Source organism: Apteryx rowi, unplaced genomic scaffold (genome assembly GCF_003343035.1).
Source record: "Apteryx rowi isolate R43461 unplaced genomic scaffold, aptRow1 scaffold_0, whole genome shotgun sequence".
Classification (NCBI taxonomy): domain Eukaryota; kingdom Metazoa; phylum Chordata; class Aves; order Apterygiformes; family Apterygidae; genus Apteryx; species Apteryx rowi.
Genome location: NW_020447195.1, coordinates 11,589,044 through 11,607,797, shown reverse-complemented (window position 1 = coordinate 11,607,797; position 18,754 = coordinate 11,589,044). Strand labels below are relative to the sequence as shown.

At 43.0% G+C, this 18,754-nt stretch overlaps 2 protein-coding genes and 1 long non-coding RNA gene across 5 annotated transcripts in view; 1 reads left to right on the top strand and 2 right to left on the bottom strand.

Moving 5' to 3' along the window:
- Positions 1-66: 66 nt before the first annotated feature.
- Positions 67-4,901, bottom strand: LOC112961969. Its single transcript, XR_003252177.1, has 3 exons — positions 4,047-4,901; positions 2,095-3,943; positions 67-272 (listed from the first exon to the last, which is right to left on the bottom strand). It is a non-coding gene; the product is annotated as an uncharacterized LOC112961969 (long non-coding RNA).
- PLAGL2 (PLAG1 like zinc finger 2) lies at positions 3,108-18,093 on the top strand. The gene is made up of 3 exons (XM_026057758.1): positions 3,108-3,191; positions 4,908-5,303; positions 6,240-18,093. Exons 2-3 carry the CDS (start codon positions 5,041-5,043, stop codon positions 7,459-7,461), a joined length of 1,485 nt encoding a protein of 494 aa, XP_025913543.1. The 5' UTR covers positions 3,108-3,191; positions 4,908-5,040; the 3' UTR covers positions 7,462-18,093.
- Positions 16,334-18,754, bottom strand: part of TM9SF4 (transmembrane 9 superfamily member 4) — a 16,332-nt gene continuing 13,911 nt past the window's right edge. Inside the window, exons 18-19 of one of the 3 annotated variants that reach the window (XM_026057710.1) lie at positions 18,369-18,552; positions 16,334-18,052 (exon numbers count right to left, since the gene is read on the bottom strand). In XM_026057710.1, the coding sequence (XP_025913495.1) occupies positions 18,403-18,552 (150 nt within the window). In that variant the 3' untranslated portion in view covers positions 16,334-18,052; positions 18,369-18,402. Of the gene's footprint in view, positions 18,553-18,754 lie in introns of all 3 variants that reach the window. The other 2 variants (XM_026057718.1, XM_026057703.1) reach the window with 2 other exon arrangements.

The window sequence follows — 18,754 nt, the reverse complement described above, 5'->3', positions numbered from 1 at the left end:
CCCGGGGGGGAGGGGGGGGCTGCTGAGCGGATCCGGCCTGCTGGGCGCGGAGAGCCCCGGGGGCAGCCGCCGGCCGGGGAGGCGGCTTCTCTTCGGAGCCCGCGGGAAAGCGGCAGCAAGGCTTTACCTGAAAGTCGCCGTGAAGCAGGTGTCCAGGCTCCGWGGGCGACCGCGCGAGTGGCGAGCAAGGGAAGGCCGTGAGAAGGCTTGGGGGCGGCTCCGCGCTCCTCGGTCGGGACGACGACCGGGTTTATGCGTACGGAGTTACAAATCTAGAAACAAAAGTCGCTCGCTGCAAGAAAGTAGCGGTTTTCGTAGGGGAAATTAGGGATCAAAATGACGTGTTAGTCAGCATGCACTGCTATTGCAGAAGTRTAAGAGAAGGGGTTAATGCAAGCCCTGGATGTGCAGGGAAGTAGGAAAGTGATTTTTACATCCGTATGTTGCATTGCCAAGGCTAGTACTGAAGTACTGCGTCCAGGTCTGGTATTCACTCCTCTTTTTAAAAAAGGTTATTGGAAAACAGCAGAGGATGCAAAAAAGAGCCACAAAAATGATTTGAGATCTAGAACCAATACCTAATAGTCAGGGATCAGAGCTGAACTTAATTAGAGCACTATGAGGAAAAGCATGGAATAATTTCAGTATGATGCATGAAGGCTTTGAAAGATGAGTTCTGATGAATGTTGTTGCAGCAGTTTAAGGTGTTACGGTCACTGGTCAACATGTGGCAAAGTCAATAAAAGATAAGTTAACCCATGTCGCAAACAGATGCTATGTCTGACACTTAGGCTTAGGTTGTCCAGAAGGTGAGTTTGAGCTACGACGCTGAGCTGAGCTGAGTTCCAGTACTCAGTTGAGTTTCCGTCATAGATTCTGTTCTCCCATTTCTGCTGCACAGCTAGTACCTTCTGCTTTATGAGTTTAAGCTTTAACAACTTTAAATACTGTAGCAAACCTGACTGGGGAACTGATCTGGCTGGGAGAGGAAAATTTTCAGCYGGATAGGTTCTTTCAGCTGTAGCACCGTGCAGATACACAAACAGMTCTGCCAGCGCAGTGCAGAAGCAGATGATCAGGTCTGCGTGGGCACAGGAGCCCTTAGGCCAGCTTCCCCAGTCCCACCACAAAATGCAGAAGCTCAACCATGCCGAGAGCCATGTCTCAGAAAGAAAAGTGACAGTACTGGGGCAGCTCCTTAGCAAAGGCATAATGAGACTCAGCAGCTAGAAGCCAAGGACAGACAAATTCAAATTAGACATGAGAGATGCCCTTTAGGGAAAGAGCTGGGACTGYTTAGCCTGGAGAAGAGATGGCTCGTGGGGATCTTATCAACGTGTATAAAGATCTGATGGGGGTGTAAGGAAGACAGAGCAAGACTCTTCTCAGTGGTTGCCAATGACAGGATGASAGGCAGTGGGCACAAACCGAAACACAGGAAATTCCAGCTGAACACAAGAAAACACTTTTTTTACCATGAGGGTGGTTGAGTAATGGAACAGGCTGCCCAGAGAGGTTGTGTAGTCTCCATCCTTGGAGGTATTCAAAACCTGTCTGGACTTGGTCCTGGGTAATCTGCTCTAGCTGACCCTGCTTGAGCAGGGGGTTGGACCAGGTGATCTCCAGAGGTCCCTGCCATCCACAACTRTTTTTTTGATTCTGTGAAAAGAGAAACTGCAGCTCCACAGTACAGGAGGCCAACAGTCAGCCTTCCAGGCCAGTTGTCCCTGTCTCCCTACTGCTGTACACCCATTGCGCCGAGATCAGCACAACTGTGTTGTTAGTCAAATCAGAGAATTGATCCAGGCACCTTTTATTTTTTTCCTGATTATTTTTAACGTGGATCAGTTCCCTGATCTGGTTCCCAGAACAGGTCACAGAGTTTTCCTGTGCAACAGAGGGAACGGTGCTCTGCATCACCAGGGTGATATCTAGGTGCAGAAATTGTGTGGCTATAAGTGCTACGTAATTGAACCATAATTTGAGAATGATTAAACACTGGAACAAACTGTCGAAGCAGGTGGTGTGCTCTCTATCCCAAGGTCTTTCAGTCAAGGCTGAGTGCTTTTTTGTTATGTACTTACTCAGACATACCATATTGTCTTCTGTACGAGGATAAATGGGTGGAATCTCATACACAGCATATGCTCCATCACCTGATATGATCTCTTCTAACTTTAATTTGCACAAACTTGATATATATAGAAATGAAATATTTCATATTATTTGGCAGCTGATGGGAACCCAGCATTCAGTTGGATGAAACTTTTTCCAGCTCTCTGTTCACCATGACAACCTCTTAACCTCTGCAGAATTGAAGGAGAGGAAGATTGACCTGGTGATGGGAGTTTTTTGTAACCATCAGATCTGAGCTCTCTTGAGCTCTTTGGGCTAGAAATATTTTTCAAGGACTAGTACTAAACCTTTTGTGTTGAGCAGGTTTCCCAGTGCTGGAATAGATTCTGTGATCAAAAAGATGTTTTCTGAACAAGTATAGGTTAAGTATATCTGAGATTTCCAAAAAATAGTGACTGTTTCTCCCTGGTGGCTACAGAGTTACACTCAACAGTGAGCACATTGGGAACATTCTTTAGGGAAATGTTGCATAAAAAACCTAATCGAGCTCTTTAAAAATGAAAATATAGGTCATGTAGAAAGTTTAGTAGCCAAGCATGAATTATGTCATTAATCTTCCAAAGATCTGTTGCTATTCTTATGCTATTACTTTTAACTGAACCAGGTTGCAATACAGTTTCACTGATACTATGCAAGACCCTCATCTGTATTTTTTTTCTTATTCTGCAGCTGTTAGTGTCCTGTGATATGTATTTAGAATTAGAAACAGACCCAAACAGTTAGCCCTTTTTCTTCCTAGAACCTTAAAATTTTAAAGGAAGGTTCATGAAATTTTTACAGTAATCGATTACAGGGAAATTATTTCTTAACTCATTTGTGAGTATTTGGGTTTCTGCTCTGAAGGTGATAGTTTATATGCCTTAATATTAAAGACAGCAACATTCGAACTTTGTCTTTTTTCAGGTAGCTTTGAAACTGGAACAGATGGCTGAGCTTGTTCAGAGGGAAAGAAGCAAATACCTGGAGAAAGTGGTAGAGACTCTTGGAACGTGTGCAAAGCTCTGAAGCAGGAGATAAAGAACATTTATCCTTTTCAGCACCCATCTCATACAGAGGTGAAATATTCATAGTCTTAGACACCTATAAAGCCAGATTGCTCTGAAACACAGGACACCTGCATCCTGAGAGGTAGAAGGAGCCCTCACATCACGTATCTCAGCAGTTTTAGTCCTTTCTTGGTTGTGCTSTGCTCAAGTAGGCTCAGTCCTCATAAAATCAAGTTCTGTTTTTGATGGTCATTTTGAAACCTCATACTTAGTGAAACATTTTCCTAGAATCATCCCATTTCCCAGCGTTTTCATCCTGAGGGAACCATTCATGGTATCGTGATTTGATTGTGTGGTTACAGCTATTGTTATTTCATCTATTCATAACGTTCAGTCGTGCACTTTCTTAATGGGGGTAGTTCGTTCCCTCGTAGCTCCACATCCTGCCCACAACTGGCACTCACGTTGATGTGCAGGCAGGAAGTTCCTCCCTCTGAAGCAATCATGGAGAAAGAAAGAGTTTGAGGGTTTGATGCTATTTTAAGAAGAGTTTCTCAGGCAGCTAACTTTAATGAAAGAGATTTATTCTGAGGTTTTTATTCCATCTAACCACTTACCAGTTCAGGTGCTGGTGGAACCATATAAAAATGCAGGACTTTATGCACAAGACAAATACAACTTAAGGCCAACCTGCTTACAGCGATTAATATAGATGTTCACTGATATGAAAGCCAACAGAGAATACCCATAGACGAAGAGGATGTAGGAGGTATATTTTGTTGAGGAGGAAACAGTTTGACCTTCCGTATCAATGGATGAGACTGTAAAAGAAGGATATTTGCTCATTACTGTAGAAAACATGCTAATCCAGAGAGGTAGAATCTTCCCTGCACTAGAAAGAGAAAATACAATGACTAAACTTACCCTGAAGAGAAGTAGCATCTGTTATCTTCTCGAAAAAGGTGTGGTATTGCTGATAGTAGCAGGTTTTCTTCCACGTTCCTGTTGACCCACGTATAGTGATTCAGGTTGGTTTGCTAGGAGGTGGTCTTACCAGTTTACCAGGTTTGTAGCAGAGTGGATGAAAAAAAAATCACACGAGAATTAGTTTCTCAAAGAAGCTCTAGAAGAGAATCACACATGAATAATGATCAAGAGCAAATGAGAATAAGCTACAAAGTATATGCAGAAAGGGGATGAAAAGAGATCCACAAAAAAAGCTGGGAAAGGTGAGGTAATTAGAGCTGCAGAGAGACACCCACCTGCAATATTTCAGAAGAAAATGAATACAACGAGTGACACTGGCWCTTAATAGTTGCAAAAAATGTTATTCACAAAAGTTTAACATCATTTTTTTCAGGGAATCAAAGGGAAACAGGGATTAAGGGAGAAAAGAACCTCATCCTCTGTGTCAGAGAAGTGATTTAATGTCTTTTTGCTCATCAGTAAATTATCCCTGCTATGCTCAGAATGCATCAACTCCTGCTGGCACTTCATCTCATATAGTGAATAGCCATATAGATACATACCTGGGTTAAGCTCAAATCTAGCGCTCCCATGTTAGCAGCACTCTCTAGCTGATCTACTGTGCCACACAATAACATAATTGTCTACATTTTATTCTGCAAAACACAGACATTCTAGAGACAGGAGTTTCCCTTGTCTGTGAACATGCGACATGCAAGACAAGCATCTTCACATATTCATAGTGCTTGTTGAATGCTCATACATTTTCGTGTGCACAGGTGAGAGATGCAGTGTCTTAACACTATTCTGTGATTTCAGATGAAGATTTTTTGCTATTAAAGCAGTTTCGCCACAGAAGATTCCAACTGACAGCTGTACCAGGACAGCATCACAGCCAGATGCCCGCAGGCTTGAGTTCTGCTTGACATGGCCATGTTCTACTAGACCTGCCATGACGGCATTTTTCCCCAGTGTCCCCAACTGGATTCAAGATGCAAAGCAGGAGGAGGAGGAGACAGGCTGGAAATTAGTCCCCAGGCCAAGAGGTGAAGAGACCCAAAGTCAGGGAAAATGCCAATGTGAAATATCGGAGACTTCCTTCCCTAATGTGGACAAGCTGAGAGCTCACACACTTTCTCATACTGAGCAGAGACCATACAACTGTCCTCAGCTGCACTGTGGCAAAGCCTTTGCTTCTAAGTACAAGCTATATAGGTAGGTAACTGCTGAGTGCCTCTGCAAAACAGTTCTCCTCTACCAGAAGAGAGGGGAAAACCCCTCCATGATGTTTTTTTGATATAATTTCTGAGAAGGTGGAGGAGGGGGAATGCCCTTGTTACCTTGCAAAGCAGTCAAGTCCCAGACATTACCATACTTGGCATCTGTTTAAGCACCTTCCAGAGAACCTCAGATAATACTTTATCCTAAGCTCAAGATATTTTCTGTATTACTAAGGAGGAAATTGAAGCATAAAGTGAAGTTCACAGACTTAAAAACACAATCTGAAAAGCAAGAATAGCACTCATATTACATAAGCCCTACCTCTGTAACTGTAATCACAGGAACATTTCTGTGGCAGATATTGTTCTAGCATGAAGAAGTAGAGCTTCCATTTGTGTATTGAAATATAGGGTAGAAAAATAAATTATAAGATCACTAGGAACTTGAAGACTAGATGAACCACAGTTTCATAGAGTAAAAGATACCAAGGTGAAATCAGTCCACAGTGGTAGTCAACAGACATTGCCACAGTCTGATGCCTCTTGATGAARTGAAGTGGTCTCACCAGTAGACAAGCATTTCTTGTCATAAACTACCAAGGTTGTCTTTGTCATTTCCCCTTTTGGTAGCCTCAACAGAGAGAACAGGAGCTGAGTAGAAGACTGAAGTATTCAAGTGCAGAGGTGATGCATTCTAGGCAGGACAGGCACTGCTTAGACAGACTCTGTAACTGTTGTTAGAAATGCTGTGCTTCTGTGCCTGGAGAATCACTGCTGCCCAGGCTGTCCATTCAGCATCTTTTTAGTAGCCTTAAAATTCCAGCTGGCATTTTTGTGCCATTAAGCGTAGAACACAAAATCTTGAGAAAGTAGCGTGTGTTCTCTTAGGGGTTGGACTCTAGTCTAAACTCTCCTGCTTTTCTCCCAAAAGGCATATGGCCACTCACTCTGCTCAGAAGCCTCATCAGTGTATGTATTGTGAGAAGATGTTCCACCGGAAAGATCACCTGCGCAACCACCTCCAGACCCATGATCCCAACAAGGAGGCCCTCCACTGTCCTGAGTGTGGCAAGAACTACAACACGAAACTTGGCTTCAGGCGACATCTGGCCATGCACGCAGCTGCTAGTGGTGATCTTAGCTGTAAAGTATGCCTCCAGACATTTGAAAGTACGCAAGTCCTGCTGGAGCACCTCAAAGCTCATTCTAGGCGGGCCTCTGGTGGAGCAAAAGAAAAGAAGCATCCCTGTGACCACTGCGATCGGCGCTTCTACACTCGGAAAGATGTGCGGAGACATTTAGTAGTACACACGGGGCGGAAGGACTTCCTGTGCCAGTACTGTGCTCAGAGATTTGGGCGGAAAGATCACCTGACCAGGCACATGAAGAAAAGCCACTCCCAGGAACTGCTGAAGATAAAGACAGAGCCAGTTGACATGTTGGGTCTCCTAAGCTGCAGCTCATCTGTAGCAGTGAAAGAAGAGCTGAGTCCAGTCCTATGTATGGCATCCAGAGACATGATAGGTGGTAAGACCTTCCCTGGCATGTTGCCTGTGGGCATGTACAGTACACATCTCCAAACCATGCCAAGCTCAGGGATGCCCCATTCTTTGGTTCCTAATTCTCTTCCAATGGGAATGAGCTATCCTCTGGAGTCTTCTTCTCCCATCTCCTCCCCACCGCAACCTCCTCCAAAGTATCAGCTTGGATCTACCTCATATTTGCCTGAGAAACTACCCAAAGTAGAGGTGGACAGCTTTTTGTCAGACTTCCCTGGCAGTCTGTCTCTCTCATCTGGTGAGCCTCAGTCCTCTTCGCCTCAGCCACCCCCTCTGGACGAGGCTTTGCTTTCCAAGAGTCCTGCTAACCTTTCAGAGGCTCTCTGTGCTGCTAACATGGACTTTTCTCATCTTCTTGGCTTCCTCCCCTTAAATCTTCCTCCTTGCAATCCACCTGTATCTTCAGGGGGATTGGTCATGGGCTACTCACAGGGGGAGACACAGCCACTGCTTACCACTTTGCAACATCAACCTCAAGAATCTCCTGGAACTGGGGCCTCACTGAACTTTGGTCCCCTTCATTCATTGCCCCCTGTTTTCACCTCCAGCTTGAGCACAACCACACTGCCACGTTTCCACCAGGCATTCCAATAARCTGAAAATAGCACTGGAGAACAGATCTTTCAGTCACCCTTTTGTGGAGAGCCTTAAAAACGCACAACTCTTACTTCCCTTTGGGGTGTGAAAGCTTTTCAAAGCTGTTTCAGACAGGAGGTTTCTGATCACTGGAGGGAGCACTTGTAGACTGGAACAGCAGATATCCCCATGCAAGTCCCAGTCCTGTACAGTGAAAAGATTTCAGCTAATAGACTGGATATATTTTATCTAATTTTTAATCTGTGAATCAGGAGCCACACTTAGCACTGACCTTCCCTGAGATCCTGGAGCTGTGTTCCTCTTTGGGAAGGGACTGACCCTGAGAAGGAGTTGAGACTCTTTCATCTTGGGCTAAGCTTTTGAAGAGTCCAGCTTCCATTTCTTATTATCACACTGCAATTCTGGCAAAATAGTCAATACCTCCACATGGAGGAGGAGGAGGAGGAGAAGTCAGGATACCCTCTCTATATGAAGCCAATGGGGAAGAGGCTGCCCTTCCCCACTACCTCTCATCCTATCACCTAATACAGCTTACTCCACCTAATACAGCTTACTCCGCATCAGTGTTAAGTAACAAGACCGTTTACACAGTGAGTTCAGACACATCACCTCATTTTTCTTTACAGAGCCATTAGGTTAAACTCATCACAGTGAACATTGTTTACACAACATAAATCTGTTTCCACCATTACAAAAATAGGAGGCACCAGAATACACTGGTTTTATATCTGGTGTAGCTAGAACACTGTTTACACAATGAAGTCAGGTTGCACTGATTTCTCTTCACTTTCAAGTTCTTCCCCCATGGGGAAATACACTGCTTTTTTTGGACCATTTCAGCCCCTGCCACTGTAAGTGGCAGTTTCCTGCATATTCCCTCTGGCTATCCATATGCATCAAGAGGATGGAGCAACTCTCCCAGCTTAGCTTGTTTTTGTGGTGTATGGACAGAGCCCTTTTAAGTAAAGTGTACAGGCAAACAGATAATGCATCTGTTCTGGAAACCAAAGCATGTGAAAAAGCAAGGTGAGGAGCTAGGGCTAGCAGCATCAAGTGCTGTCATAGCAGAACTGTGCGAGAACAGACTTCTGACACCTGCTCCATAGATTACCTTGAGATGAGGGACAGAATATGAGTTTCTGTTTGTGTGGGTTTTTTTGTTTGTTTKTTTTTTTAACCACAACCTTTCAGTGAGGTCAGCACCATGCTGTCTAAGCTCAAGAGATACATCTAGACCTCCATTCTCGGGTGATGACATCCAGGAATCAGGAGGAAAAAATTGGTCCCAGGTTCATTCACACTTTGTCACTGTTTTTGAAACATTTTCCCCAACACTAATAGTTCTAACAAAAGCTGAGGGCTTGGACCTGCAGTCGCCTCTTCACTTAGGATTTGGAGCTACAGGCCTTTTTGTTCTCTCTTCCTCAAGCCTTGCCTCCTGAACTTAAATTTCTGCTTCCCTTGCTCCTTGTACCACCTCTTAAATTCTTTTATGGAATGTTTACCTACTGATAGCAAAAGGGTTAAACAGTTAAGTGGCAGTGAGCTGCTAATGTCATTTAGCATTTGTATTGTCTCCTGTTCTCGTTTTCCTGGGCACTTGTACTCAAGATAGTAACATATGAAGGTCAATCTTGCTATACTTTAGCGCATGTTTATGACTATAGACACGCAGATCTTCATACCTCAGCATGCAGGAATCATCATAGGCCAATACAAACTAGGAAATCTATCAATATTGATCTCCATAAATTTAGAAAATGCAAAATCTACCTCTACTCTGTTATCTCAGCTCCTTCAGTGAAGCCAGATACTSTCTTCCCTCCTTTCCCCAGAATACATCCATTTCAGTTAATGCATATTACTTTCTGCTGAGCCATTGATCCCACAGCATGACATTAGCTGTGCTTCGTTTGTTCATAGGCTTGTCCCCCTTCCATTTTACTCAAGAATTTTATTTTTAATTTAGTTTAGTAATTCTTCCCAGAATGACTTTTTAGTGATCCACTGATTCTCCAAAACATAGATCAATTGTTTTAGGTTAGCCAGCAATGCTGCAAATAATACTTTTGTATCAAAATGTAATATAAGATTTATTTACCTCAGCAATATCCTGTGGCAATGATCTCCCTGAGTTAAATGCAGTACTTCCTTTTCTCCACTTAAAAAGTTGCCTTTCAAAGTTCAACGAGTGCCTTCTTGTTCTCTAACATAGAAAAGGTAAATAGGGCATGTCAGCTAGTCTTCTGTTTACCATCATTAAATACCTCAATCCTGTCTTCTATTGCTTTTCTCTTTGCAAAGTAGTTTCACARTGTTATCACATATGCAAGCCGTATCCATCTTCAGTTGAGAGAATTTTTTTTGAGAAACAAGTGGTCAGAACTGATCACTTCCTGCAAGTGAAGATGTATCAGATTTATGCAATGCCATCGTACATTTTTTTCTTCTGTTTCATAACATTCAGCTTTCTTGCTTTTTGCCTGCGTTGTACTCTGAACAGCTGTCATCATTGGAATTTCTTTAGCAGTGATAGCTAAACTTAGAGCCAGACATCTCTTTCCTACCAGTAGTCTGTCAAAGAATAAATGGAATTCATTTCACTACTATTTGCACGTGTGATTTGCTTTCCACAGCTCTTCTAACAAGCAGACTTGCAGTAACATTTGTGAATTAAATGAAAGTTTAAACCAACAAAGGGACCATGTTCACAAAAAGCAAGCTCATGCTAATATCAAGTATTTGCACTAGAATCTGAATTTGACTTTCTGTTCCCCAACAGAACTAATCATTTGCAAATACTTTCTCAGCCAGTCTAAAACTAATGAGACAACTTTGATTCAAAATACTGAGTACTTAATTCACACAATAAATTATTTTGTGAAGTTAGTGAAAAATTTTCAGCTAGTTCATAAGAGAAAATTTTGAACTTATGAGCTGCACCACTTCAGAATCTAAATTCATTAGGAAATAMGCACTGAACTTCAATAAATTATAAAAATGATAAGTAAGTCAGCTTAGACGAGTTCTTGCTCACGCAATTGTAGAGAAAGTATAATGTTAAACTTACCCCATTGTGAGAATGATTGCTGTAGCACAGTCTGAAAAACCGTACTGTTTATGTTCATGACACTTGTGCATGGGGGAACAGCATCCCATTATGCTCATTATGGGATAAAAAAAAGTAAGTTTTGTCACAAAGTTTTTTTAAAAATCAAGGCTTAGGGATGTATAAGTCATCATGCTACTTTCTATCATAAGATGATTATTAAAATAGGGAGACTGCAGGGAGTGGTGGGTGAATATGAAAGTCCTCTTCAAAGATCCAAAGCATCGGTGTCGGTGGATATAGGATCAGACATTGTATTTGCATATATGCATTCTTATTTTGCAGATCATTTGGGGACCAAGAGTAAGGAGCTCTATGGTGCAAGATATTTTTGCAATTCACCCATGACAAATACAAGTTAAGCCGTCCTAGGAGACACAAAATAGTTTGGATGGGAGGGAGGCATTTTTAAAGCAATATTTGAAAGAGGCTAAATGAATAAATGAGGCAGCAAGGAAGATTTGTTTTTACACTGAGATAGGACAGCAGAGAAGCTCTGTGATATTTGAGACACTAAGCACCAGTTGTTTGAGAGAGCAATACAACTCAGAGGATGAATCTGTCAGAACAGATAAAACTCACCTGTAATAAACACTATACAAGTCCAAGTGTCACATTCTCGTCCCACTAACAGAGTATAGGGCAGAAGGACTCCAAAGATGAGTATTACAACCACTAGGTACAGGACTGCTTCAGTGGGAGAGCCCTGGGAATCATCCCGTTGCGATAGCTTTATTCCAGACACAGCTGTATCAGAAAGGTGTCAACAAACTGAGCCCAAGAGAAACAGCTACAGCAAATAATTGGCCAGAAGGGTTTAGTTGAGTAAAGAAATATTTTTAAAAGTGTGGCTAACTTGGGGGTTTAAGATCCATAGGAACTGTGAAGACAAGATAAAAAAGCAAGTCTGTGAAAGGGCAGGACACAAACATGCCAGCAATGTAAGTCAGAATCTCCCTAAATTCTCAAAAAGGCAAGGGCAAAACGTCTCGCTAGAAACAAGTATCCTTCCAGCTCACTCATTAGAAAACATACAAGATAAACCATTCCCATGGCAGCACAAGGTTAACTCCCCTAACCAGTCCTTCCCAGGCTCAGATTTCTAGAACTGTGTGAAAGTCTGAAGATCTTTTCCCCCATGGGACTATAGCTGGCTCAAAATTCATTTGTATGAAGGAACAGCACATTAACTTGCATTTGTTTCCACTGAATTTCACTTGACAGAATATCCATATACAGCATTTTGTCGTTCTCTTCTACTGTCTCACAATAGTGCCTGGCCTTTAGCCTCGAATAACATTGAAAAATGTCCTCACTTCAATGGGGATCCCTTTTTTCCCCTCAGATAGACTGAGGATCCTAGTGCTTTTGTTGGAAGCTCAGCTCTTTGTTCTTTAATTCCTTCATTGCTGACAGGTGAATTGCAGCTGCTGGGAAAATTTCCTGCAGTTCATTCTGAAAATCCCCATTTCCTTTCTCTGACATTGCATCACCTTTGCAGTCTGGAAAGAATAATCCTGCAGAGGCATTTTGCAATTAAGACTTTTACAAAGAATTCTTCAAAGGTGCTTTCCCCAGTCACCCTGCCTTCTTGCTTATCCTCTCTAAGCCTGGTTACTCAGGCTCACCGGGTTCTCCCTTGGGTGCCTATTTTTAATTAATGGCTTGCCCAAGCCCTTTAGGTGTTCTGCCACTGAAGGGTGAAGTGCGTGAATCCAGGTAAAATGGCTAAAGCTTCATGGGTTTCCATCTTTATCCAAAATTTGCTTATTTCTTTTTCATAACTTAGCTCTTGTATTTTTTCCCCATTCTCAAAGATGAGAATTGACATCTAAAGCTCTAAATGCAATCATACCTGACACCTGCACGGTATGGGAAGGCAGCTTGGTTTGGCCAATAGCACATCATTGACCTTGGTACCCTCCCAAACTTTGTCGCTCCCCTGTAGAGTGCCGGGATAATCGCCTTTGTAAAGCAGCTGAGACCTACGCATGGAAACCCCTTATTACTCCTGACAGCTCTGTCCTTACAGGAGCCCTTGATTTCCCGTTCCTTACCTTTCTTCCCCCCACCTTCTCCCCAGTGTCAGTAGATCCCTCTCGGGTGCTGCTGTCCTTGCAGCACAATGAACTCATGTATAGTTGCACTAGACTTACCTGTGTGTCATGTCCCATTCCCCCCTGCCCCCCAAAGTGGACTCACTTTATTCAGGACAATAACCAGAATCTTTTAGGAATCCCTCCTCCTACTGCAGACATTTTGTGGTTCTACTGACCTGGAAAGGTAAGAGTTTTCTCCCAAGGCATTTCCTTAGTAGACTCCTATGTGATTTGCACCCAGAACCGTCTCTAACCCCACTGTTAGGCAGACCACTTACCACTAAGTGCTTTAGACCTCTATAGAAGGAGGTCAAGCAAAAAAATCTTCGAAYTGGTCATCAGAAAGTCAGACACAGAAAAGATCATGTTCTGCTTCTCACAAATCTGCAACATGGGCTTTTCTTACTTTCCTATCAAAAGTACCTTTTATTGCTGATGTATACAGGTAGTCTTATAGGAAGAAACTGAAGTATCTTCCACACTGAATGCTCCTATTTGAAGCCAGGTCTTCAATAGGCCTTTCCAGTAGTCTCTAAATATCAACACGCACAATGAGTATACATGACAGAAGTAACTTGTGTATTGAGAGATCACATGAGAAAAAGCAGCTAGTGACAGTGACAAGTTAAAGGCATTACAAAAGATGAAGAATGTGAAATTTGGAATCCGTTTATTATTATATAGTTCAGCTCTTCATTTCCAGTTAGAGGAACATAATCCTCAACATGAAAGTCTGAGCATCTTTGTTTAAAAAGCAAACAAGCAAACCCAAAAACAACGCACACATTTTGACAATTATCTTCACCTTCATTCTCAGCATTTACTTTGTACACTGTATCTTTCTCTGAAACTGCTATGCAAGTAGACAATCAAGTCTAATGCAAAAGATACTGAGAGGATAAAGGGAAACTCTGTATAAAAGTCTACAGTACAGGAATAGCTACAACATGTTATCACTCAGCAAAGGGGTCCTGGCTGGTTTAAGCATCCAGATGAAATGGTCCCTTACTGGCATCTGCCCCAGCAGGCCATTTACCTCTGCGTTTCCCTGCGTTGCACTTGAAGGTAACACGTAAGCTCACACTTATGGAACGCACCAGCACACCCTGCTTCAAGATGCAACTGAAACCGGTGCACAATGCAGCACGTTTGGGCAAAGAGCTGACATTTGGATGCTCTGAGTGGGCTGGAATCTGCATGGCAGATTCGACTACATTTGCTAGAAACCTATCTCGAGTTTACGACTTCTCCTTGCCCTACTTAGTACCTCAGTCTTGACTGGGTTTTTTTTGGTAGTGTTTCCTAATATCTAGAAACTATTTTTAGAAAGTTTGTTTTGTAACATTTGTATCAACATTTTACTTTAACAAGGATATTTAACAAAAAAGGAGAAACATCTGCCTTAGAGGTAGTCTAACAACTGGGTGGTTGCAAGAGGGACAGTACAGGGAACTCTTGGAAGCCGTGAAGACTCACCCCTGGAAGTAGCCAAGCTCTGAAACTGCTGCTGGAGGAAAAGCTACTGAGTGGCCTTTACAGCTAAGATGGAGTCACGCTGAGAATCCTCTTCCCGTCAGGGTGCTCCGTGGCACGGCAGGACAAATTCTGCCTCCGGGTACCAGCGCACAGCACCTGTTTGATGTTGCGAGAGCGAGTCTGACCAGAGGGCAGCATTTGGTCCAGGGCCTGTAAACATCCTTCTCTAAGGGAAACAGCTTGGAATTTCTCAGCCATCACAGCTGATGGAAGGGATGCAGCATCTTTAACTTTTGCTGTAGCTGCAATTCACACTGTCATTTCTGTATCTCAAAAGTACCAGTATCTGGTCTCCTTTCCTACAGCTGTCAAGGCCAAAAGCTTCCCACTGTTAAAGCTTGACTTTTTTTTTTTTTTTTCTCTAAAAAGAAACTTTCTAGCACTTTTATACACAGTGAATAACCTCTTTTAATGAAGTATTTTTGGGGCTTTATAAAACAAGTTTTTTAAATTGTAAAAATATTAAGTGCCATTAGGAAATGTACAGTTCATCTCTTTAATTAGTTTTTTCATTGTTTTACAAAATGAAGTTCAAATTGAAAGCATTTTTATAACAAAGTTGTTTAATAAAAGCATTTGAATTATCTGCCCCAAGTGTCTTCTTGGAGGGTTTTTTTTTTTTTTTTTTTAATATAAATGCAGAATCATAAGGCAAGTCAAAGACCCAGTTCCCTACATGAATCCAAATTTCTTTCAAGCAGAAAATAAGACCCCAGAAAATGAAAGGCCACCGTGCTTCAGAGCGTGGTAACGGCTGATGCCATTATCTTCTTTCAACAAGAATAATGTTTGTTAGAGAGGAAGTTCTGGTTGCTTGGTTGCACTAAAACTCCCAGCAGGGTGGAAGCATTTGGGATAACTCTAGCCACCTACTCCTCCCTTCCAGATAACCCAGACACGTTTAACTGCCCGGGCCTGCGTGTGCCCCCCTTGTACAAAGCCAGCAACAGAACGAGGCAAAGAACCGAACCTTAAAGCATAAGCAACAAGCATCTGCTGACACCAGCCACCACCATTTTGACAGAGGGTATCAAAAAGGGTGAAGAGAATCCTGTCCTCTCAGAGATCTCTTTTCAGGATACAGCTTAAAAGCTGACAACCATTTTCAGTGTTCATATACTTTTCCAGGTATGAACTAGTTTAATTCTCAGTACAGACACCAGTAGAAAGTGCCATTTGCACAACTAAGGTCGTACCACTTTTCTAGCCTGTTCAAAAATGAAAAATTCAGCATAGATCGTCTTGTTGAAGCTGAAGTCTTCCTTCACACTTTTTTAGGGGGAGCATTGACTACTCAGATACTTTTTGACTTCTGACTCACGTATTTGCCCACTCTGGTCTCGGCAGCTGATCAGCATCAGAGGTCCAGCAGCCACGAACACCGGCATCCCACTAAGCCATTACCAGCTACAGCCAAGGCTGTGGCTCTCCCACTGCTTCGCTGGGCAGAACTTCACAGAAAGACAGGTTAATTCACTAGACACAGCCCTCATTAATCTTCTTTAAAGGAAACTTGCTGCTGGCTTGCCACATATACCCCACAAAGCAAAACCACCTGTAGTGTTTCACATAAGCACCGGTGAAGACGTCAAGCTGAAAGCTAACGGTGAAGGTCCAGCTTCCACAGCACCAACACCTCCAAAATACTAGTCGAAAGAAGGAAATGACAGCTCTCTTCTTAACTGTACTCGTATCCTTGACTGTTACTTTAAAGCACTGTGGAAGGCGCTGTATTTGCAAAATAGTGTTACCCTGTCAATCATCTGACAATTGCGATACTCCATCCATTAGTGCTACAKACGTCAAACCACGTATTTTTCACAAAAGAACTGAGCTGCTTAAGCAGTCTTTATCGTATAACACACGAAATCAGGACAGTGAGAAGCAGAATAAAAAAAGCCTTGACTGGTGGCATTTTAATTACAATACACAGCAGTATACAGGACATGCCACACTGGGAGAAACTGCACTGTGCAGTGAAGTTTACCAGGGGAAAAACATTATGTAGAAAACCTAAGCGTATTCCAGGCTGTGCTTCTAATTGAAGCTACATGTCAAAAACCATGCAGGTGTTTAAATAAGAGGCTGAGTAAGTGATACGAAAAGAAAAATCACAAAACGTGGCTCAGGAGAACCCAGGGGAGCAGGGCAACAGGACAATGGCAGATTTATTTACAATAGGACACAAAGAATACATACATTAATTAAAAATTACAAAGAATACAGAGAAAACACTTTGGGGAAAAGAGAGAAATCAATGCTGGCCGAACCTCTCCACCAGGGCGTGGGGGGAGAGAAATCAACCAAAATCTCACAGAAAGATGTCAAATCAGAACTAGTGGAGGACTCCACAGCACAGTTGGCTTGTGTATCCTATGCTCCCTTTTTCCATCCTTGATTTCTGGATGATTGAACTTTGGCATGATGGGTGGCTGAAGAAGTATTAGGCAAGACTGTAAAGACTTAATGCTGAGGAGGAATCAATCCTTCTGGGAAGTCAGCTCCCATGCAGGGGAGCAAAGGCCATTACTAAGAGAGACAGGTCCTTACGCAGGCCCAGTGGAGATTTACGGTGACTTGGGTAAAAAGCAAAACCCCAAACCCTCAAGTGTGCATATGTCAGTGTTGGTAACAGGGAAGGCTTTTCACAGTCCTGGGTCGGAATGGCAACCTGCGGCAGCTGACTATTTGGAGACCTTATTTCTTACTACTGCAGGAAGAAGCAAAAGCAGAACTTTCATGGATCTCACTAAAAACTCTCCCCTGTAGCCCTGACTGAATCCAGCTAATCTGGGGATGGAGAGAGCCTTCACTACAACRTGGAACCTTTTTTACTGGTAAACATCATTTAAGTGATCAAAATAAAACTTTAACCTCATTTAAAAACAACTTTCCAAGCGCTGATTCAGGCATCAAGCCATGGAAAAAGAGGAGACCTGCAGAAGAGTCTGTATAGGCTATTCCAGGGATCTTGGACCATTTTCCAGAAAAGAACAAAATGCAACCTATGGGGTGTACACTTTTTCTGTAGCCTGGAGGTAGAGAATCTAAAACAGGAGAAGAGAGCAGCAAGAGCAGCTGGAAAACAGGGCAGGTAGTGAGACAGCCCACTTCTGGCAATGGGAGAACTCGYTGGGGCCACTGTCTGTTCCCAGCCCCTTCTACATGGCTTGCACACATTTCACAGCAGCCGAGGCCCAACACTGCATCAGATTCCTTGGCACTAAAGCAACACCGTAGTGGATTGCTCTCCACAGGGCTCTATACAATCCCAGAGGAGTTCCTAGGAAGGAAGTCTACACTCTTTCCTCATGTGGCGAGAGCAAAACTATCATATCACAGAACAAACCCTTGTAGTTACCTCAAACATTCTTCCAGTTGCGTACTCTAGCACCAGCACAATCACGCTGCTTCCACAAGAACATTTCATCCTGCTGCATCCAGCTGCATCTTCCAAAAGAGAGGAAATCCCACCCTCCCCAAAGCCCTTCCAGTAGATGCATCCGAAGTGGCACATGCTGTCCAAGGCCAGAGGGAAGGAGAAGTGATGCAGAGGGTTACGGTTCTCACGCTCTCTCAGTGTCAAATTGCACTTCCCAGGCTCTGAATGGCACCTCCATGGAACTGTAAACAAGCTGGAGCCAGGACTTATACAGTCAGAGCACACCACGGTCATGCAGGGCGAGCCTTTAGGATCCTCTTATTTTGCCATAGTCAAGCTCCCTCTTCCATGCAGACATGAAGGCAGGAAAGAAACCTGGCCTGATACTGGTCTGAAGAGTCTCCCTGAATCCTAGAGCACCCTAGGGGCTGGAAGAAAACATTTTCACAAGTGTTTCCACTGCTGTTTCAAATCCATTCATCATAAAAAAAAAAAAAAAAAAAGATGAATTAGCAAAAAAAGGGTGTTTGCTTATACAGAGGGACATTTCTCTGCTAAAAAACTCCCTCAAAATTGGAATAGGATAATAAAGTTAAAATGCAAGGTATCTACAGACCCTTCTTCCCCCCAGAAGTAGCCCAGAATCCATGTACACTGTGCCAAAAGTTACATTCCAAAACGAGGAGTTATTTATTTCTTGTCACTCTCCCACTGGGTTTTGTTTCCTTAAAAGAGTGGGGAGAAGATGCCCCCTTCACTCCCAAGAGGACACGCGTACAAAGGTGTCTACTTTCTGCTGAATCTGTGCATCTTCAGTCTATTTTCACTGCGGCATAGATCTTCCGGACAAACATGTAGGCTGCATAGAAGCCAATGGTTCCAGTGAGGAGCCAGAAGGACAAGACCATAAGGGCGGTGTAGCCAAAGTATAGTAAGGAGGGAATGAACTCAACAATATCCAGCTAAAACAGAAGAGGAGAAAACAAGTAAAATTTAATACAGGGCTAACAAGAGTTAGCTCCCCAGCCCAGCCAACGCCTTCTACAAGGGCGCATTCAGCAAAAGAGCAGAGAAAACCCTCTACTGAATCTATTTTAGCTTGCCGAAAAAACATCCCCTTCAAAGTAGGGTTAGGGAACGTCACACTAGCATTTACACCGGCAA